The 21,697-nt window shown below is 46.5% G+C and overlaps 1 protein-coding gene across 7 annotated transcripts in view; it reads left to right on the forward strand.

Moving 5' to 3' along the window:
• The window catches only part of Mrap2 (melanocortin 2 receptor accessory protein 2), a 56,830-nt gene extending 40,269 nt beyond the window's left edge, over window positions 1-16,561 (forward strand). For all 7 annotated transcript variants that reach the window (XM_032910083.1, XM_032910080.1, XM_032910084.1 and 4 more), the window contains 3 exons: window positions 216-349; window positions 8,388-8,487; window positions 14,925-16,561. In XM_032910083.1, coding sequence (XP_032765974.1) covers window positions 217-349; window positions 8,388-8,487; window positions 14,925-15,315 — 624 coding nt within the window. In that variant the 5' untranslated portion in view covers window position 216 and the 3' untranslated portion in view covers window positions 15,316-16,561. The remainder of the gene's footprint in view (window positions 1-215; window positions 350-8,387; window positions 8,488-14,924) is intronic.
• Window positions 16,562-21,697: the final 5,136 nt, after the last annotated feature.

Consider the following 21,697-nt stretch of genomic DNA (forward strand, 5'->3'; position numbering starts at 1 on the left):
ACAGAGCATCCGATGTAACATAGACTGTAGACTAGTGGGGAATGGAAGAAAATGAAGGCTGCGCTGGAGGAGGTGTGGGTAGCTGGTGCCCTAGTGGTTAAGAGCTAGGAGCTTTTTGACCCTGAACGCTTGAATGCATCCAAGATCAGTCAGGGTAGCTGTGCATCTGTGAATGAACTGATGAGCTCTGCGCTTGCCTTTCTCCATGTGTGCAGGATGGAGATGTCTGCCCAGAGGCTGACTTCTAACAGAACATCCCCACAGTCACCATCTAACCCTGATTATACCTGGGAATACGAGTACTATGAGATCGGACCGGTTTCCTTCGAGGGACTGAAGGCTCACAAATGTAAGGCTTGTGCTGCTCCTCGGGGTGATGCCGTCTGTTTGTTTTAACCTGTGAAGTCCCCTGTGCCTGCCTTTTCCTAACACCCTATCTTCTCACAGAATACTCTTCCATCTCTCAATACAAAGCACCCCTTTCACGTTGGCTGGTTTCTGTGGGGTGGTGTGATATCGGGGCATTGGAAATTCTGATTTACAAAGGGCTTAAAACAACACCTGCTTGGTGGGAGAGTAAGAATATGTGTTTTAGCTTCAGAAAGAGGTTTTGTTGTTGTTGTTGTTTGTTTGTTTTAAAGAAGGCATTAACTATTCCAGGTCCTGACAGGCACTGGACCTGCCTGTCTAATCCCAGCACTTGGGAGGCAGAGGCAGACAAATCACTGTGAGTCTGAGGCCAGCCTGGGCTACAGAGCAAGTCCCAGGGCAGGCAGAACACACAGAGAAACCCTGTCTCTAAAACAGAAAAACCAAATCAAACCAAAGCAAACAGAAAGAAAACAAAAATAACAAAAACAAACCAGAACAACAAGAACAAATGAACAAAAGGAACAAAAAACTCCCATAAAACAACAATAAAGATGTGTATAGAAACAGGGTCTGGAGAGAGTCCATGAAGACTCTGTAATAGCCAGTAGAACATTTACAAACCCACAGGAAGGATGAAGAGAGAGCTCAGCCCTTAGAGCCCTGGCTGTTCTTCCAGAGGACCCAGGTTTTATCTCCATCACCCACATGGCTGCTCACAACCATCTGTAACTCCAGCTCCAAAGGATACAATACCCTCTTCTTACCTTCATGGTTACTCTACACGGACGGCACACATATATACACGAAGGCTAAACACCGAGACACGTAAGATAAAAGTAAATATTAAAAAGCACTTCAAAAATCCTGTCGAAATTCTAGATTCGTGAAGAGGGTGTTCGCAGAGACAGATGAGGACAGCCTCCCATCAGAGGCCATAGAGGCCACTGTAAGGCGTCAATTACGCTGCAGGGAATCGGCGTGATTATTGCCCTGCCGCAAAGCAGTGCCATTCTGTGAAGGGTTACTGTTACACTCTCCTCCAGCCCGGTGCTTTCTGAATCACCCGAAGCCTCTTTTTTTGGGAGGCAGAATTGATATTATAAGCAATGCCCTGTGGCCCATGGTCATGCTCTAACTGGCTCTGCGGTGTCCAGTTGTTTCCAGTTGAACATGTAAACACTGCAAACATTTTAGACTTGTGATTTATTGATGTGTGTGTGTGTGTGTGTGTGTAGGTAGTAGTTCCTTCAGAGGTCAGAAGAGGAAGTCAGCTCTCCTGGAACTGGAGTTATAGGGAGTTGTAAGCTGCCTGATCTTGGTGCTGGGACATTAACCTGGGTCCTCTACAAGGGCAGTGAGTGCTCTTAATGGCTGAGCCATCTCTCCAGCCTTTCATTTTAGGTTCTTAACTGGTCCAGATCAAGTGGAACTTGGATAGTGCAGTCATGTTCCCTCCCTCCCTCCCTCCCTCCCTCCCTCCCTCCCTCGCTCTGTCCCTCCCCAGTGGCAGCAGTGGTACCTTGCAGTACTATGTAGCAGCACCTATCTGCTGCACAGAGGGATCGCTACATTCGTTCCTTAAGCAAAGCCACTCGCTAAGTCCCATATCCTTCACACTTGCAGCAATAACGGAGTGCTTCTCTCCTTCCTTGGTTGACATCTGCTCAGTATTTATGGGGATGAAGAGAGAGGGCAGGGACCTCTTAGGATACGCTGTCATGAATTATCTGATAAAGGGTCTTGTGGTCTGAGTATGAAGTCACCTTCCTAAACTCACTGAGTTCTTTCATCTGTTGTTTTTAATAGGACAACCTCTGTTCTGAGTCTTGGTGGAAATCAGAAAGACTGGCAGAGCGCCTCTGTTCTCTGTAATGTGAGCCTTTCCATCAGGGCTCTGTCAGCCTGCTCCTGTCTCTCTCCCTTGGTCTGAGGGGCTCCACAAACAGCCCGCTGCTATAATTTCCATTAGCATGTTTCCAGAGACACCAAGGCAGCTCTCTTTTGAGCATTGTTTGTTGTTGTTATGGATATGATTATTGATTGAAAAAAGAACCTCCTTTAAAAACCAAGGCACAGCTGTGGCACAATGCATACTTAACTGAACGACTGTCCTGTTAATGACAATGCTTTTGTTTCAACACTAATATCAGGAAAATATTAAAAAGTCCAGGTGAGTACTCACTGTTCCAGAGTAAGAAATATGACCAAGGGAAAGAAGATTCTAGAGAACCTGACAGTGTATGAGGCTGAGGGGAGAATGGGATGTAAATAGACACTCTCCCTCCATATACAGTAAAAAGCCCCAGGATCGTCAACCATGGGAATGCGGACATCTGTGTGTTCTTCCATTTAATTATTTTTGGTTGTATTTTATGTGTATTAGTGTTTTGTGTGCTCACATGTCCATAAACCATGTGTGCCTAGTGACCACAGAGACCAGAGGAGGGTATCAAGTCACGTGTGACTGGAGTTACAGACAAATGTGAGCCACCATATGGGTGCCGGGAATCGAGACCTGGTTCTCTGCAAGAACAGCATGATCTCTTAACTGCTGAGCCATCTCTCCAGCTCCTGGACTTCCTTTTAAAGAAGGCACTGTCCCTTCCCTTCACTATGACATGCTGTTTTACTGGGTGACCTGTAAAGCTAGTTTGGCAAATGGAATAGCAACAGAACATTTTCAGAAGAAATGTATATTGAAGGTGAGACCGACCATTATGGGTAACTCCCCTTACTTGGACCACATTTGGCAAGGGCAGCTGCCTCCTCAGAAGCTCTAACCATGGTGGCTACTTAGAGTGGGAATGATTCATTTATGGCACCTATGATACACAGTATCATATTAAGTGCTGGAGAGACAGCTGTGAGCCGAAAATTCACAGGCACCTCCTTTAACAGCTTGAATTTGTGGCTATCCATGGAAGGCCTTGCTGGAAGGGAGAGATCTGAGGGAATGATCTGGAGGAACTGTGATACTGAGCCCACGTCTGAGGGAAGAACGTGGCAGAGAGTGGAAATTACAAGGAAAACAGAGATCATCCTAGGGGAGTGAATTCCATATAGAGTGGCCAAAACCAAGTGTAGAAGTCAAGAGGAGCAGGGCATGAGGGGCGGGGCATAGAGATCAGGGGCGGGGCATAGAGATCAGGCTGAGACTATTGGCTTTTCTCTGAGAAGTCTGTACAAAGTTTGAAACAGGAATAGCATCTGTTAGGTGTCAGTGGGACCATAGCCATTGAGGTACCAAGGTGCAGGCTAAGGTAATCTGGCAAGAAGCACGTGCATTTCAGATATTTCTAGATGGGGTCTCTAGATTGTCTATGGATTGTCCTCTTAAAGGACAGGCAAGATTTCTTTGAAGCTTTGGGACCAGGTGACTGGTAGAATGGAATGGTCATTAACTGGGCTGAAGAAGTGTAAGAAAGACAGGTGTCAGAAGTGAGGAACATCAGAACTCAGTTTTGTCCCTGCAGAATCAACATAGTAGCCATACGTCCAAGAAGGCAGTGGGGAGAAGGATGGGGGTTTTAATGTCTTTCAAAGCTAAGAGGCTGGTGAGAGAGAGAGAGAGAGAGAGAGAGAGAGAGAGAGAGAGAGAGAGAGAGAGAGAGAGAGAGAGTGTGTGTGTGTGTGTGTCCTGGGATTGAGCCCCAGGACAGAGTTAACATCTGTGCATTAGGGTCTGTCAACATGACACACACTAGAGTCACCGGAGGAGAGGGAACCTCAATCCAGGAATTGCCTTGGTCAGATTGGCCTGTGGGCAAGTCTGCAGGGCATTTTTTTGATTAATGATTGATGTGGGAGGAGCCAGCTCACTGTGGGTGGTGCCGCCCCTGACAAGTGCCTTGAGCAAGGCTGTAAGCTGTGTTCCTCCTCGGTGGCTTCTGCATCAGTTTCTGCCTCCAGTTCTGAGTTCTTAGGTTCCTGCCTTGATGTCCCCTGATGATGGACTGCAAGATTGAAGGTAAAACAACCCTGTCCTTCCCCAAGTTGGCTTTGGTCAGTGTTTATCATGGGGGTGGGGAGGTCATTAGTACAGACATTGGTACCAGGAAAATGGAGGATTGCTGCTTTGGACCTGGCTGTGTTTTGGAAGACTGCAGAGGAGAATTTTGGAACTTTGGGTTGAAAAAGCCATTGAGTGCCCAGAACTCAGAGCGCTATCTTAGGAACTCAGAAGTTAATGCAGGGCACATAATGGAGGTCTGGACTCAGCAGTTTCAGAGGGAAGCGAAGACTCTACTGTTTGTGTGATATATCTGAATTAAGGTCAGGGAAGAGAAAAGTATGTTGTATGGGGAAAGTGGACGAAGGTTACCTGGAGCTAAGAAAAATCAGCTGTGATTGAGACTGGCATCGTTGAGGTAAAATCTGGGAAGATTTCCTCATGGTCAGCTCACAGATGTTGTGGTTCACAGGGCCCAAGGCTGAGCTCCAAGTTGGCAGCTGAGCTTGATAATGTGTAAGTCTCTCACAAGGAAGTGGTTTTGCAGGCATGGGGAGGGTGAATCAAAGAAAATGGCAGAGGCTTGGTACTGTGGGGTGGGGCTGGAGTCTCCCCCAAAGAAAGCCCAGGAGAGGCATTGGTGAGGGTGCACCCTCAGCTGCGGTGAAAACCTCAGGATAGAAAGGGTCATGGAGAGAAACAGGCTTAGAAGCGCGAGGTAAAGTTCAAGTCCTAAAGAGAGCCCAGGAGAGGCTACTGGTGAAGCTGTGGCCTCAGAAGCAGCGGCAACGCCAAGGTTTTAGAGATGCCAGGGCTGTAGGATGTCTACAAAGGGTAGTGGCAGATTCTGTGTTATATATAGGCCCAGCATCCCCTTCCTTCCCCTCTGCCCCACTCCCTGCTTAGGAAGGGGGAAGCGTGCTGGGGTCCAGTCCACAATTGATATGAGAGCTAAAAGCTGCTGTTAATAGATTCTGAACAGAGAGACTGCGTACTGAGGCCTCTCCTGGAAATCAGCTTTTAATTACAGTAGCAATCCCAGTCAAATTCTTACTGCAAACAAACACCCAGAGAAACCAATACTGTAAAATGGGACCTTTTATAAGAATTTCGTTGTCTGTCTCTTACATATGCCAACATGTAATTTTATTGGTCATTTTAAATCCTAAAGACAGTGGGATTCTAAAGATGGCCTGAATGTGGAAGAAGAGAGGGCTGCTCTAAGATGTATCAGGGTCTCACAGAAGCATTTTAGTAGAGATGAAATCACAGGGCAGCTTCTCAGCTCTTCCTTTTAAGCCTTTGGGGAGGCTGGTTAATCAAGGAGCGGTTTGCACAAGAGCTTTGGACAAGTTTGTGTGTAGTTAAGGACATTGCTCGGCCTGCATAGTTATTTTTTTCTTTCCCCTGGCTCTCAGGGAGCCCTACCCCACTGTCCTTAGGAGAGACCTTCTCAATAAACAGACCTGGGAATGCTATTCACCACAGCAGGGCTGTATTCTAACCCTGGGACTGAAACACGACACTGGAATATAGTTTTAGAGTTGGCTTTTTCTATAAAGCAGTTGCTACAGTATAGTGTGTAGACTTGGAGATAACCGGATACTATTTCATCCATGGCACATGCCCAGTCATTGAGATTTATAATTTCAAGTCTACTGTAGTTGAACACATGTGTTTTTGCTTTATGTCTTTTAATTTAATTTGTTATTATTGTATGTTTTTGTGTGTATGATGTGTGGGTGGGAACACACAGGTGTCTTGGTATTCATGTAGCGACAACCTCGTCGAGTTAGATCTCTCATGCCAGCTTTCATGGGTTCTGGGACTCAGAATGTCGGGCCTTCTCCACAAGTGCTTTTCCCTGCTGAACCTTCCTGAAGGCCCCCCTCCCCCTCCACACACCCCTTACTGTCCTGCTTATTTTCATTATATTCAAAGGCAAGGTCTAAAGAAATCCCTATTTCTTCAGCACTTGGAATTAAGATATTAGGAATGAGACATTACTATTTTTTATCCAGTGTGCTAAATATACCATCTCAAATGTCTGTCTGTCTAGACAAGTATGCATTATGCAGTGTGGAGTGTCAATTTTACTTTAGAAAATGTGCCATGTATATACATATTGATAAGTCATTTCTCCACCAGTGAAACGAGCCATTTTCAGCCAGATTAGAGTCTATATAAAGATAATTCTATTGGGAAGCTGCTCTTGGGTGAGCTCATTCATCCCAAGCAACAAGGCCAGGGAAGTTGCCATGGGGAGGGAGTCAGAGGGAAGGGGGAAGAGAAAGAAAGAAAGAAAGAAAGAAAGAAAGAAAGAAAGAAAGAAAGAAAGAAAGAAAGAAAAGGAGAGGGAGTGGGTGGAAGGAGAAAGGGAGAGGGGGAGGGAGAGAGGGAGGGAGAGGGGGAGGGGGGAGAGAGGGAGGGAGAGAGGGAGGGAGGGAGAGAGGGAGGGAGAGAGCACCCGCACAACTGTGTGGAGTCTGGATTGTATAGGAAAGAGCCTCTGGGGAAGGGGAGGCCCAGCCCCTGGGCTGGAATGTTCAGTGCAGAGGGAGGAGGGTGGGGTATGCCAGGGAGGGACTGAGGGAGAACCTGGAGCCAGGTCTACTTCCGGTGTGCTAAATATTCACCTGAGCTGTTTGTCTGGGGTTCCTAAGATTGGGATGCTGGTCCAGTCCTGGGAGAGCTCTTTTAACTGCCGTCCAGGACTTGACTAGCATCCCAGTTACCATTATTCTTTGCGTTTAAGCACATTTACTGTACAAACTTTGATCGTTTTTAAAAGTCCTATTAATATTCATCGTATTCTTGAGTGGGTAAACCTTTTAAAGTTTAGGTTTGAAAATGCAGACTGACAGCCCTGTTGACCCTCAACAGTGTGGGATCCTAGAATTTGTGTTCCAGACTCTGCAGCTGACTCTAGTCTCTGTGCCCCAGACACAGACAGAGGCTGTTCAGCTTTGACTCTCGATGGTCTATATTCCAACAAACCTACTGTAAACTGGAAATATGGAAGTTGGAAATGGTTTAACTTACCTAACCCAGTATACATCTGAGCCTAGGGTGTAGTTTGGCTGTTCCTTCTGTAACACAGTGGCCCTTTAGAAGGGGCGGCTTGCTGCCGCTGTTCCTTATCTAGGGACAGCACTGTGCCAAAGGTATCTTGCAAGCCTGGGGAAAGACTGCAGTTGAGAGTCTGAAGTACAGGTTTTAGGGGGTTCATATTGTTTTCAAATGTCCTGTGATGGAAAACTCTTTAAGTCTGAAACCATCTACAGCCCTAACTACTGCTCAAGACAGGATCAAGGAAAGACCTGTTGTTCAGAGAAAAAAAAACATGGGAGTGCTCTGATTTAAAGTGGGGAGGGGTATGCCAGGCAGGGAAATAAGAGGCTGCCTGCCAAGGTGGTGAGGTGAAGCATGGACGGCGGGGGGGGGGGTGGGGCAGACTTTCACCAGCTCGGAAGTGGTGAGAAAGTCTGTTCCAATGCTGGTGTGAGGAAGCTGTAGCCAGCAGCTAAAGGGACACACAGGGACATGATGTCCCCTAGTCCAAATGGGATTTAAAGTAACAGTAAATTAGAGACAAGGATGGCCATTGTAGTGATAAAAGCCAGCCCTGCAGGATCCCTTCTCAGCCTCTGGCGCTGAGTGAAATGCTCTGGGTGGCAGCCTCAGGGCCAGAGCTGGCGAAAGGCAGTCCTGCTGGGAGAGCAGCAGGTGTTCACTCGTTAGTGGTCGGTCTAGAGGCCATTTATATGTGCTTTCCAAAAAGTGACCTTGACCTGAATTGTACCAGCATGAACATGAATGGGGTGAAGTCAATTCATTTTAAATATCTCTGATTAAAAAAAACAAAACAAAAAAAAAAAAAACCCAAAAAACTAAGGTAGCAAAGTAGAAGATTGAACTCGTGACCTGTCGTCATACCCTCATTGATGTTTCTGACTTCTCATCATAGTCTGTGCACTCTAGCATCTCTAGAAAGCTCAGAATCCTGAAATGTGTGAGTTAAGTCAAACTATGTGAAATACTAATGTCATCTTAACTTGTCTTGCAGATTCCATCGTGATTGGATTCTGGGTTGGTCTTGCGGTCTTTGTGATTTTCATGTTTTTTGTGCTGACTTTGCTGACAAAGACAGGCGCCCCACACCAAGAGTAAGTCTGGGTTTCTCTGTGCTTTACCGAGCATTAGAACCTGAACCAGTTCTGGCTGGGGAGAACTAGCGGTTGGGGAGGTGGGCGGGGCACAGTGCTGGGGCTGGGCAGACCCAGGGGAGGGGAAGGTGGGCGGGGCATAGATTGCTACCCAGACGCCGGTGCTGTGTAAGGGAGATCACGTTTCCTGCTTTTTTGCCTCTTGTTGCCCTCATGAAATCAGCCTTCTTGTCCTTTCCTGCCACCTTTATGCTAATCCTAGATCTGATTTTTATGTTGCAATTAAGATATACTTTCTCCTTTTTCTGAAAAGTGTTTCTACGGAAGAAATTGCATGCAAACGCTGATGTATTTACAGAGTTGAGCTGGCAACAGTACTCTGTCTGTGTCTCACTCTTGGTCTCTCCTGACTCTTGTTGCCTCTTATTTTCATACTTCAGCTATAACAAAGAGCCGAGCAAAAGGGAACTGTTCGCCCCATCATGCAGTTTGCTTGAGACGCTGGGAACTAGAGAGATCCTTTAAATACAAACCAAACGAAAAAAAAATGAGGGTCACTTTTCATAGTATTGTTCTGGGAAATCCAAACATATGGTGTAGTTTTTAATAGTAAGAAAGATAAGGTAAAACAAACAAACAAACATACATATTGGTGAGATGGCTCAGACCCTGGTTTGATTCCCAGCATCTACATGGCTGCTCTCAACCATCTGTAAGTCCAGTCCCAGAGGATCTGATGCTTTCGTCTGGCCTCACTGGGCAGCAGCCATGTTGGTTCATACAAGTAGGCACAACATTGTATGTATACCTAGCTAGGCCACCATATCCAGCTATTTGGCTAAACACCACACGTTTCTGTACATGGTATTTATTTTAGATGAAGTTAATACTCACCTCTATATACTTTAAGGTAGGTGGGCTTTGTTCACTGAGCTGAGTGCCTTTCTAGAATAACACTGACAGCCCAAACAAGAACTCCTCCCTGCAGCTGCAGCCTTTGAGTTTACAGAGTATGAATGAGCCAACTTTGGGATGAAATTTCTCTCTCTTCACACACACACACACACACACACACACACACACACACACACACACACACACACACTCTGTGTGTGTGGGGGCACTGAGAAGAAAGGGGAGGAGCAGAGATGGGGCAGAGTGGGCGTGTTTGCATTTTGTTGGTTTTTCGGAGATCCCTGTCTTGTCTACTTCCTTAAGGAGTCATTCTGAACAGCGCTCAGATACAGAGCAGGGCTCCTGGGACTCTGCCTGCTTCTAACAGAGCGAGTGTCCTTTACTCTTAGGAAGATGGGGGGGGTCAACTCTCAGAGCCATAGTCTCAATACTGCTTCACAGAGTCTGGACCATGATAAGATTTGGCCAGAAAGGACCAATGGAGTTAAGCTGGGTTATAGGACATAGCAATTACTGGGCTTCTTAATAGAGCACAACAGAGGCCGAGTCATCCTCAAGCGATATGACTTTCAGAGTTGATAAGGGACAGAAGCAGCTTCCATTAGAGCAGGCGTTCTCAGCCTGTGGGTCTCGACCCTTTGGGGGGAGTCAAACTACCCCTTCACAGGAGTTGCATATCAGATATCCTGCATATCAGATATTTACAAGTCATAACAGTGCCACCATTACAGTTATGAGGTAGCAATGACATAATTTTATGGTTGGGGTCGTCAAAACATGAAGAGCTGTATTAAAGGGTCACAGCAGTAGGAAGGTTGAGAACCACTGCTGTAGAACACTGCAGCCCCATCCTTGGCCTCCTCGGTTGTGGTGACAGCAAGCATGGGCCTTCCTGCCTTTCTGTTCTTTAGATGGGGAGTAGAACCCACCCTTTTTTTCTGTCGTTCCTTCGTCAGAACTAGCTCTGCCCACCTGCTCTCAGGGCTGGGAATGGCAGTCAACTTCCTGTCTAGAAGGGAACCGGGTGTCTATGGGCCCAAGAAAGGGTTGGGAGGCAGAGATCCAGGTATAAAGCTGGTATCTTCTTAAAAGCTTTTAGGCTGGAGAAGCAGCTCCCATGGTGATTATTTTCCTGTGGAGAAGCGTGTGTGTGTGTGTGTGTGTGTGTGTGTGTATAGCAGGAAAGCTCTTAGCTGGGTGCTGTACAGGTGGGGAAGAGCCATTTTTGTCCTTCCTGTCTGCAGGGGAGAGTGAGAAGAGTCTTGGTGGAACATTACAGACCATTAGCACACATCTGTCAGAGAGAGGTGCGGGGTTACGGTGAGAGAGTTCTTAGATTCATTTTTATGTTGGGTATTTTGGACTTCTTAAAAACAATTTTCAAGCCTCAGACATTGAACATCCACCCCCCCCCCTTTTTTTCCCCTGTAGCCTTTGCTAAATGCCCTATATCCTGCTAAGGGTAGCTTTTAAGGGTGAATACCAGCTTGCTCATGACCTTATAAAACTGGAAGTGACATTTTGCCTCGAATTGTAATTTAGCGGACTATGGCACTCACCACAGCATGGGGGTGTGCAACTGGAGAAGGTAGCAGGAAATGTCAGCATTTGAAATCATCGGTGCTGACTGCCACCCCTGGTCTTGAGGGCAGGGTGCAGATACAGTGAGTGGTTGCTAAGGAGCCCTGAGATCCCAAGACAGCGATGACCACTGTCAACCACCACTGTGAACCGGTGGAAAAGCTGTGTCGGGTCCAACCCGTAAACCTTTGCTGAATTGCCTGTTTTTACCATCAAGGAGGAGGTTTTACTAAGTGTGTAGTTAGTTACTGTGTGCCCGGGGCCATGCTGAAAGGAATTCTAAAGAGATGGAGTTTTCCTTGCCCACACAGCCCAACGTCTCCTGGCTAATCACCAAACCTGTTACATGGAAGGGCTTTCATAGAAGTGCGTGTTTGGTGCCTCTGTCAGGCTGATTTACAGCGCGTATGGACTCTCCGCTCAGGCTTTGTCTCCGTGAGTGGTAGTGGTTATTTTCTCAGAGAATTTCACTCTGGGGATGACATTTCTCAGCTTGTAAGAGTCCCATGGAAGTGACTGCTGGGAACGGCAGTGCCCTCATTCTTCTCAGCCCACCTCCCCCAGCCCCCACACGAGAAGATTAGAGGGTAGTCAGTGTGCAATGACCTGGCACTGAGGGAAATGCTTAGGGACTGATTCTGTGTGTGTGTGTGTGTGTGTGTGTGTGTGTGTGTGTGTGTGTGTGTGGTCTTGGTTTTGGTTTTCTGGCTGTGTGTCTCCTAGCAGTTAGGGTTTTAGACAAGCCTGTAGATAACACCTTGCTGTGTTCCATGTTTCCTATGGCATCCACTGAGGCCCATGTCTTCCCAAGACCCTCTGAAGGGTACACATATTTAACAGTGTGGGCATCTGTGTGAAGGAACGAATGGCTAGAGGAAAACAGCTCCTGAAGAAGGCAGAGGAACATGACCTAAGAAAGAAACCAGAAACCAGGAGAGGGGGTGGACACCCTCCTGTTGCCTTGGAGCCATTAACCATACCAGGGCAGGGGCCGGGGGTGGACGGACACCTCAAGCAGAGGTGCAAAGGGGGCAATCAGGTCTGCTGCAGTTAGACTGTAGAGTGAGTGAGAGGACGGTGAGGGAGGACATGGGGAAGGAGGAATACAGGAGGCACGAGGCAGGAATATCAGGCTGGGGGCAGTGAGTGGGATGAGGGGGGCATGGTGAGCACGGACAGTCACTGCATGGGTTTAGAAGACTGGATGGGCTCTTCTGGGAGATGCTGTCTATTGTGGTGCTGATAACCCCACAGGCGGCGAGAATAGAGAGGCTGCAGCCTATGGTGAGAAAAAGCCAAGGGTCAGAGCAGCCAGGTCTAGCCTGGGCAACAGGATGTTGGAAATGATTTGTGAAATACAAATTAAAAATAACTACTATACATTCTCTGAACGAAACGGGAAAATAGGCTCAGGTTTCTCACAGGAGGAACAGGCTCATTTCTTTGACTTAGGAAGACTTTTGAACACTCAAGCCAGATGTCGGCTGCAGAACACACACTGGGTACGAACTGCCACAAACAGGGAAAGGTGCTAGGATTCTTGGGGATAACATTTTCTGGCAAACAGTCTTGAGTGCCCTCTTTTCATGATGGTACCATTAGCCCACCCTTTCACGTTTCCAGTTCTTGAATCTTGGGGCCTCTGGTTTTAGATATAATTTTAGCTAAGGTGGAATTTAAGATGTTAGGGCCTTGTAATTATCCGTTTCAGAGGTTTAGTCAGCCCGTTTTAAGGTGTTTTTAACTGCTATTCCAGATATTGGGAGCTTTAGTTTTCCCTAGCACCTCCAAGCGAGGGTTTAAAGCTATGGCTGACCCTCCTGTCAGGAGAGCACAGAACCCGTACAATGGCACTCAGGCCATTACAGGCACACATTTTATCCTAGCGATAATGCATGCGTTTCTTTCCTGAAAACCGAAGGTAGGGTTCAGCCGCCAGCTCCCCACTGCTTGTTAGAGCATCTTTCAACAGGTACTGTGTTAACTACCTAAGAGTATTCACAGGTATGACTCAGGTAGGGCCAAGCTGCTTTAAGACTCTCTTGCATGCCCCTGTGAACTGAGGCCTACAGTCTGAAGATTGTTATGTGGCCCACAATATTGTAAACTTACTTAAAACACATTTTTGGGGGTAATTTGATGGTTTAAAAATTCTCTCTCTCTCTCTCTCTCTGTTCGTGTGTGTGTGTGTGCACACATGTGTGCAGGTACCCACAGAGGTCAGAAGAAGGTGTCAGACCCTTAGATCTGAAGTCACAGGTAGTCCCAAGTGCTCAGGTTCTCTGGAAAAAGAGTCAGTGCTTGCTTTTGGCTGCTGTCTCTCTCCAACCTGTAACCCAAGGTTTTTGAACATGAACTTGGTAGACTGCAGTATGGTAGTGCTGTATGGTAATGCTGGACACAACAGCAAGGCCTTCCTTGAGGGCCATTTTTACTAGTGATTAGCAGGAAGATAGGCCACTACTATCATGGTATCTGAGCCTATGCAACCACCGGGGCTGGCCACTTGTGGAAGGTGCAAAATACCAAGTGTCTGTACTTACTAAGCACCCGGAGGAGGAAGTCCCGTGGCAGATGACTGAGCAGCTCTTGAAGTGTGGAGCACAGACAAGGTTGTTTCCTGTAGCTGAATAACAGGCAGAGGAGAGACTGCATGGACTGATCTGTTGGACTTCCCATGTCAGTGGCTTTGGAGTCTAGTGTCAATCACCCCTCCATTCAGGTGCATCTACTACTAGTTCTAGACCTCAGCTGACCGTGCCTGACTTCATTTCCAGCCTGTAGGATCTGTACAAGAGGCATCTTGCCAGGACAAGATTTGCTTTAATTTCCGATCTCCTCCTGACTGATGTGTTCATCCATTCAGTCGTCCAACAGAAACACACTGAGCAATTAGTATATACCTACTGCTGTTCTTGGCACTGGGAAGGTAGGCGAGAACCGTACAGTTCCGGTCCTGGAGAGCTTACCACTGGAAGCAAGTGCTAGAGAAGAGGAGAAACGGGCATAAGATAAAGAGAAGATAAATGGGGAGAAGCTCCCAGGGTCCCTGCAGAGCAGGCACCCCAAATCAAAAGTATTGCAGAAGGTTTCTTGCAGAGATGGGGCCCAGAGGAAAGAAGCAACTTGGCAGGCACTGACAGGGCTGTCGCTCTGTGCTGTATGCTGCAGGCTTGTGATGTTGAACACCACTATAGCAATGGTCACTGGGGATTCTATGAAAATGCTGATTACTGAGCCCATCTCCAGAGATTCTAAAGGTTTGCAAGACAGGACTTTTCTCTCAGAGGCACCTAATTGGACTCTAATACAAGGCTGGGAGATGATCTGGTTGCTAAAGTGATAGCCATGCAACTTTGAGGACCTGAAGTTTGGATCCAGGAAACTCACGGATGTGACTGTGATCCCAATATGGGGAAGGTGGAAGCAGGAGGACTCCCTGGTTCTCGCTGGACAGGAAGTCTAAGCTGAGTCTCACTGAGCTCCAGACTCAGGGAAAGATCCTGTTTCATAAAAGGAGTAAAGCAAAGAAAAAAAACAAAACTACTGAAGACACTGAGTGTGGGTTTCTGGTCTCCACATATACAGGTACACACATCCACACACACAAACACATGAACCACGTATGCATACGCATGACATAAAGACTAAAAACTGATTTCAGTTCAGGACTAAGAATCGCTGGAGTGCTTACAGGATGCTAGGGGTTCTGCACCCTATCTGCCCTCAGGAAAATTCACGGGCTTTCATCTGGAGGTTTTGTGCCTTGGAGATCAATGTTCAGAAGCAAAGTTCAGCACTGCTGGTCTGTCTGGTCTGCATAACAGACACACCCAGTAGGTGCTTCCTGGGACTCGCCTGGCCTGGCCTCCATGCAGGAGGGCATGAGGCTGTAGGTGTGTGAGTTGCAGATCTGTGACCTCTCCTTCTTTCCTTTACAGCAATGCGGAGTCCTCAGAGAAGAGGTTCCGAATGAACAGCTTTGTGTCAGACTTTGGGAAGCCCCTGGAGTCAGACAAGGTGTTTTTTCGTCAGGGCAATGAGGAGTCCAGGTCTCTGTTCCACTGTTACATCAATGAAGTGGAACACTTGGACAGGGTTAAAGTTTGCCACCGAACAACAGCCATCGACAGCGATGTCCATCTCCAGGAAGCCATCAGAAGCAGTGGGAGGCCTGAGGAGGAGCTAACCAGGTTTATGCAGTTTGACATCCCCAACTTCGTGAACACAGACCAGAACTCCTTTGGGGAGGATGATCTTCTGATTTCAGAACCACCTGTTCTTCTAGAAAATAAGCCAGTTTCCCAGACATCACGTACAGACCTGGACTGAGACACTTGGGGGTGCCTTCCTGAGGAGTGTTCTGTCTCTGTACAGCAAGAAACCACATGCTACCTGCGTGTGCGTGTGCGTGCGCGGAGAGAGAGAGAGAGAGAGAGAGAGAGAGAGAGAGAGAGAGAGAGAGAGAGAGAGAGAGAGGCGGAGGGGGGGGGGAAAAGGATGATGTTTAAAGTTTAAGACCTAGGCTAGGACTGGGATTTAGTGATAGAGGGGCAGAATTTGAAGATGGGAGGCACCATTTTGATTTGGGGAGGGTGATTTTTTTCTCTTTGGATTAACAATGCCTTGACAGTATTAAAGCTTCTTTATTGAAACGATTAGCCAACACATGCAATTGAGCTCCCTCCTGGGTGAGGGCTAGTTCGCTGCAGTCGGGTCTAGCCCTTTCCCATCATCCTCTGCCTGTAACAAGCTGCTTTGCCTCTCTGGACTGCCATGGTTTTACAGGTAATGTAGCCTGTCCGGAGTAGATGACCTATCCCAGCTCTAGAATTTTGTGACTTTCAGACTTAGCTATAAGATAAGCTAAGAAACGCATAAGCAGTAGACAATACAACATGGCATCCCGGCTTTCACGGCAGGTTCTCCAGGTCTTGGTGTCCTCCCTTCACTCAGCCCTTCACTGGGTCACACTTTAGTTAGGGAAATCTTTACTAGGAGACCAGGAGACCATGAGACTTGCACGCACTGTGGACAGTGTCTCTGCTGGGTGTTGCTACAGCAATTTATGTGCTGAACGCCCCCACCCCTGCTTTAAACTGGGATAGCTTCGACTCCAGCGACGACCAGCCCAAACTGTTTTCACAAGCATCTGTGCTCTTGAAAAATGGTAGAGCAGATTGTTATTTGGCTGATGTGAGTCCCTTCTGGATGTCCCCGTGTTTGTGTCCCTGGGCTCACCCTTCTGAACTATTTGGCTTCAGAACAGGAAGACATCGCTCGCCATGTCTGCGTGGCAGATGTGTAGGTGTCGGCTGCCTGGCTTGGAGCTGAGAGGGTCCGTGGGTTTTTTGCCACAGTAACAGATGTTCAGGATTGGAGGATGTTAATGTGAGTCACATGATGTCCGTCTCACAAAGGAAGCAGCCCTTTGCTGGAGTCAGAAACAACCCAGTCCTGCACACACAGAGTTGTATGCATGAGCAGCTGCTAATCTCTGGGTGGCATCTTCTTTATGAATTTGTTCACCATTTGTCTTGCTTAAGTTGCAAAATAAATGCATTTGATCGCACAGGGATTTTCTCTGGTTTGATTTTCATGCAGGCCAGTTTTCACTTCTCTACAAAGCTGTCTGACCCTGCGTCTCCAATGTCTCCTATCTCAGGGTGTGGGCACACTGACTGTGTCTCAGGGATCCTAGACTCAGAGCCACGGCCACTTCACTGGGAACAAGTACACCCAAGGGAATCCCTTCCCCATAATGTCTTTGAAAGGGAAGTATGATTCTTTAAGAGACTAACACAGAGTAGTAGAATAAAACATGGACTAGTTAGTATAGTATCATTAAAGCCACTTTAACGAATCCTTATAGAGACAGGCTACCTTCATGTATATTTTTACACAACACAAGATTGATCTTACTAACTTGCACCAGTATCAATGTAATTCTTTCAACTATATATAAATATAAATCACGGACTGCTTAATTATGCATGAAAGCTATTCAAGAAATATTGTAAAGTTGATTAGGCAGAAGAGGACTTCTGGTATTACACAGAAGGAAGGATGTCCCTGAGTGTATCGTAACTTTAAGCACTAAATGTTAAGAACCTTGAGAAACCTACTACTCCACACCCTCTTCCAAGTGAAGAGGGTGGGCTCTCTCAGTCCCCTAAAGGCTTCCAGCAGACATAAGACTCTGAGCAAGACAACTTTGTTCAGCCCAGCAGGCTGCAGGTGCATCACAGGGATGTTGGTTCCGAGTTAATTTTCCACTGCTGTTGATAATAAATTAGGGCAGGCCATGTCTTTAAACAAAATGAACTTATTTTCCTATCATCCTATTACTCAAGTCTAAAACCAGTCCTAAATAGCTAAACACAAATATTAGTGTGGCTGTGTTCCATCTAGAAAGTTCTGGTTTAGATTTGCAATGTCCTACAAGGGCTCAAGGGTTGGGGACTTGGTCTCCAGCATGGCAGTGACCAGAGATGGGAGGAATCCCAGAAGAATCCATCCATGATTGGATCACAAGGTCTATGAACTCACTATGGATTAGTTAATGGGTTCCTAGTTTAACAGACTATCAGACACGATAGGAACATAGGAGCTAGAGCACCCAGTTGTTGGCATGCTTTGGAGAGCTAGGTCTTGTTGCTGGCCCTTCTGTTCCCTGACCACCATGAGGTGAGCAGCCTCCTTCACCATACTCTCTTGCTGCCATGATGTACTGCCACAGGCCCAGAAGGGACGAACCGAATGGCCATATTTGAAGTCTCCAATACCATGAACCCAAATATATTTTTCCTTAATTTCTTTCAGAGAAAGCTAACACAGGAGGCTCTGAAAAATCCATTTTCTTGCTTTTATCAGTTTGCACAGGCAGCTCAGTCTTTGGATCATAACCTCATGTCACTGTGACCATTTTTTTGCTTCTGACTCTGACTCCCTGTGTCGTCCTTACCAGAACTCTGGTGTTACATTGCATTACCGAGGATAATTCTTTTCAAGTCTCTTCCTGAGCTCATCTGCCATAGTTCCTTTAGTCATGAAAGGTAGCACAGAACTAGTTTCCAGAGATGAGATATGGACATATTGAGAGCCAGTGGCCTTCTTTCCCTGCCTTCTTTGGCCCAGACCATCCTCCATGTAAAATATAGTTATCTCAAAATGTTTGCGTTTCAATCCACTACAGTATCAATTACAAGCTATATATTGTCATTATTTTAACCATCTAAGCCAGATGTTATTGAGTCTTGGGGAAGATCATCTCCATCTATAGATCTGTAAAACTAGAAGACATTTTTGGTTCCTTGGTATTACAAGTCTAAGATACAGGGTATAAAATTCCTGTTCATTGGTCACAGGGACCAATATATTGATATTTCAAAACTCAAGGGTGGCATTTCCACCTGGCTTCAAGGCTGGCTTATGGTGACATGCGCTCTCACCTAAGAATTAACCTAGCCTGATGCCAAGCTTCCAATACCAGACAAGACCGGGCACACTCGCGGCAGCACGGCGTAGACTATTCTAAGCCTGAAATCTACTTTTGTATTGGTCCTTTGCCCTTCAGTGGGCGAATGTGGCTGAGTATTTACCAGTCTGTTTCCTCCATGAACAATTATCTTGTTTCTTTTCCACTTTGGCCGATTTCCTGTAGAGAGAACGTTGTGTATTGTATGGATGCATCAATTTAAAAGCTTATGGCCTATGGTTTAGACAGGAAATGGAAGGTGGGACATCCGGGAGGGAAAAGAATTCAGGCATAGATCCAGGCGTGGGAAGACCTGCTGGAGAGGATGTGAGGCGATGTCGGCACGGCACCTGAGCACAGGTCACCAGCCATGCGGCAGACTGTAGGTTAGAATAAATGGGTTTTCTAAGCTGTGATCTACTCAGTAAAGCCTAGCTGTCAGAACAAGGTACTTGTAAATATATTTGGAGTCTGAGTCTTGTTTCTGGGAGCATGGGGCTGGGAGGAAGAACTGGACCTAACTTCAATTTCCTACGTTAGGGACACAACATATTTAGCACTGTAATGCTCACATTTAGCATTATTCAACCTCCCTGTCTTTATTGCTGCTACTTCAGGAATAATTTCAGGAATAATGACAATTATTTGCTAAATACCCAAACTCTAACCTCTTGGAGGAATCTGATCCTTAACAACACCAATAGCATCAAGGGTATTGGTTCCTGCCTCTGAGTTGCTGCATTTCTTCCCAGCCCTGCTTTGGACCCGCTCTGGGAGCAGCTCCTGGCGTTCCCTGCCCTGGGAAGCTGGCTGCTGTTTGGAGTTCTGGTCATCTTCCCATTGAGTGTGGCATGGGCATGTGGTGAGGCTGCCTTCTGTGGAGCTTAAACTATACTGACTACAACTAACGAGGTTCCATCACTGCATGCGAGAGAGGCCTTGCTCTGTGACACTCACCTGGTGATCATTTCTCTGTGAGCATAACGCTGAGCTCACTAAGGAACGCTTCTCTTTGTCGTCTTTTCTACTCTCACTGCTTCCGGGGAGATTATGAGAATCCTATTTATTTGTCACACGCCTGCCACTGATCCTTAGAAAAGCATGAATACTACAGGTTGCTTTATCACATGTAAAAGAGAAAAGACCTGCAGGACTTTGTTCTAAATACAATCTCAGTTAATGGTTTGAAAAACCCACAGCACTTAGATTTTAAATCCAGAACGGCATGGGGGCATGGGTGTAATGGCAGTACCTGGGAGGCTGAGATGGGAGGAATGCCAGGAGGTCAAGGTCATCTTGGATCACACAGCAAGATGCTGTTTCAAAAACCCACATCTCATATAGAGAAAGCTTAGTTAATTTAATTGTATAAAATGCTATGGCAGAGTAGTCACTGCCTCAAAGCCATTTACTTCTGGGGTACTTTTGCAATGAGTTGTGAAACTATTAGAGTTGAGAAACTATTAGGAGGCTTGAAGGTCATCCAGGATGACCTAATCAAGTGCCTATCTTCCATGTTCCTGGTAACACTCCAGTTTTAGGACTATCTATAATTGCTTATTATAATTTCTGCAATATTAAAAGGCAGAGAATAATTACAATGCCACCTCTTAAAACTTAAAATACCATACAGAAGGGCAGCAAGGCACATTAAAAGGCTCTTCCAGGCAGAACATCTTTGTTCTTACACATTCATGTACATTTTCCTTTCATTCTTTCTAACACGTCCTGTCGGAATTACGTTTGGTCAGAAGAAGGGGATCTGCATTGTTTCTCAGGCCATGAATGGAGACATGGTGCTGCTAGGGTGATTATGAGAACAGTATCAAACAGGTTTTCTGGCAAAGCAAAGGTGTACGGTGTTCATTTGGAATGAATCCAAATGGGCCTGTCCATTACCAAGACGGAAAATGTCCCACAGGAAGCTGTCTGTTTAAAAAACCTCATAAAGCCTACCTAGCTGTGTAGGCTGGCACAGTGGTCTCCGGGACCCTTGCCGTATATTAATAGTTAACTGACAATTGTATGGTAACATCCCCTAAACGTCTTTAATTTGTTTGTTTGATCCATGTTTCAGTCAAACAGACTGTTAGGAGCCCTTTCTAACTCTTTGAAATGCCAAGTTTAGTTTTCAGACAGGATCTCATGGAGTTCAGAGCTGGGATTTGAACCAGCGAGGGCTCTGTGCAAGCTACACTGTTTACTGAGCTACACCCCAGCCTAAAGGGCGCTTTATTTGGAATCTCTGTTTGTGGCTGTATGTCACTGTGTTTGGTGTGGCACAACTTACTGTTCCTCTATATGTCATATGCTTTTTTCCAGTCTTAGTCCCTTGGACCCTACCTGTATACATTAGAAAACCCACACACACCTCCTTGTGGGTTTGCCTATCGCCTTTGGGAGCTGCTGAGCTAACATCCCAGTTAGAGGCGTAGAAGCTGCCAGGTGGTGGCTCTGTCTCAAGTTAAAGGAGCACTGTCTGGCTCAGCACCTGCCTTACCTAGGAGACCTCACCTGGGAGAGGCCATTAATATTTCAGTCAATGCAAGGCTAATCCTGTTAGCTAATCCCCTGAAAGGCTGTCCCACTTTTGAATAAAGAGCTCAAAAAGTTAGGGATGCAGCTCGGTCAAGAGAGTGCTTGCCTAGCATGCACAAAGCCCTGGGTTCACACAGCACCACTGGATTAGATGAGATCCTGTCTCAATACCCACTACATCCCCACACCACGCACTCTTCAGAAGGTCACTTGGGTGATACACAGCCCTAGCACTAAGGATAGTGAGGCAGGAGGATTTCAAGTTTGAATTAAACCTGGGTCATAAAGCAAGACTGTATCAAAAAGGGCAGTTACCTGGCATATAGAACGTTCTGGGCCAGATTCCCTGTACTGTCAAAAAGGAAGAAGGAGCCCACTGGAATTTAGCAGCTCTAAATTCTCAGCTCCTTCACAGCCTTCACTCCATGTCATCCCTAACTACAGGGTCACATTCCTCCACAAGCAGCACCCCCATCCTATTACTGTTACTAGAAAACCGTGTTCCATGCTTGTCACTAGACCCTTGCCCTCTTAGGCCATCTTTGTCTCCAAACACAGCTGCATCAATAGAGCTCAGATGCTTCCAGCCAACCAGAGAATTAGACCTGTAAGGACCACACAGTAAGCACACAGGGCCCTCTGAACTCCATCCCTTCATTAAGAGCCATGGTGCGTTAAGCCACACGGCCCTCTCTAAGG

Source organism: Rattus rattus, chromosome 8, assembly GCF_011064425.1.
Source record: "Rattus rattus isolate New Zealand chromosome 8, Rrattus_CSIRO_v1, whole genome shotgun sequence".
Lineage (NCBI taxonomy): Eukaryota > Metazoa > Chordata > Mammalia > Rodentia > Muridae > Rattus > Rattus rattus.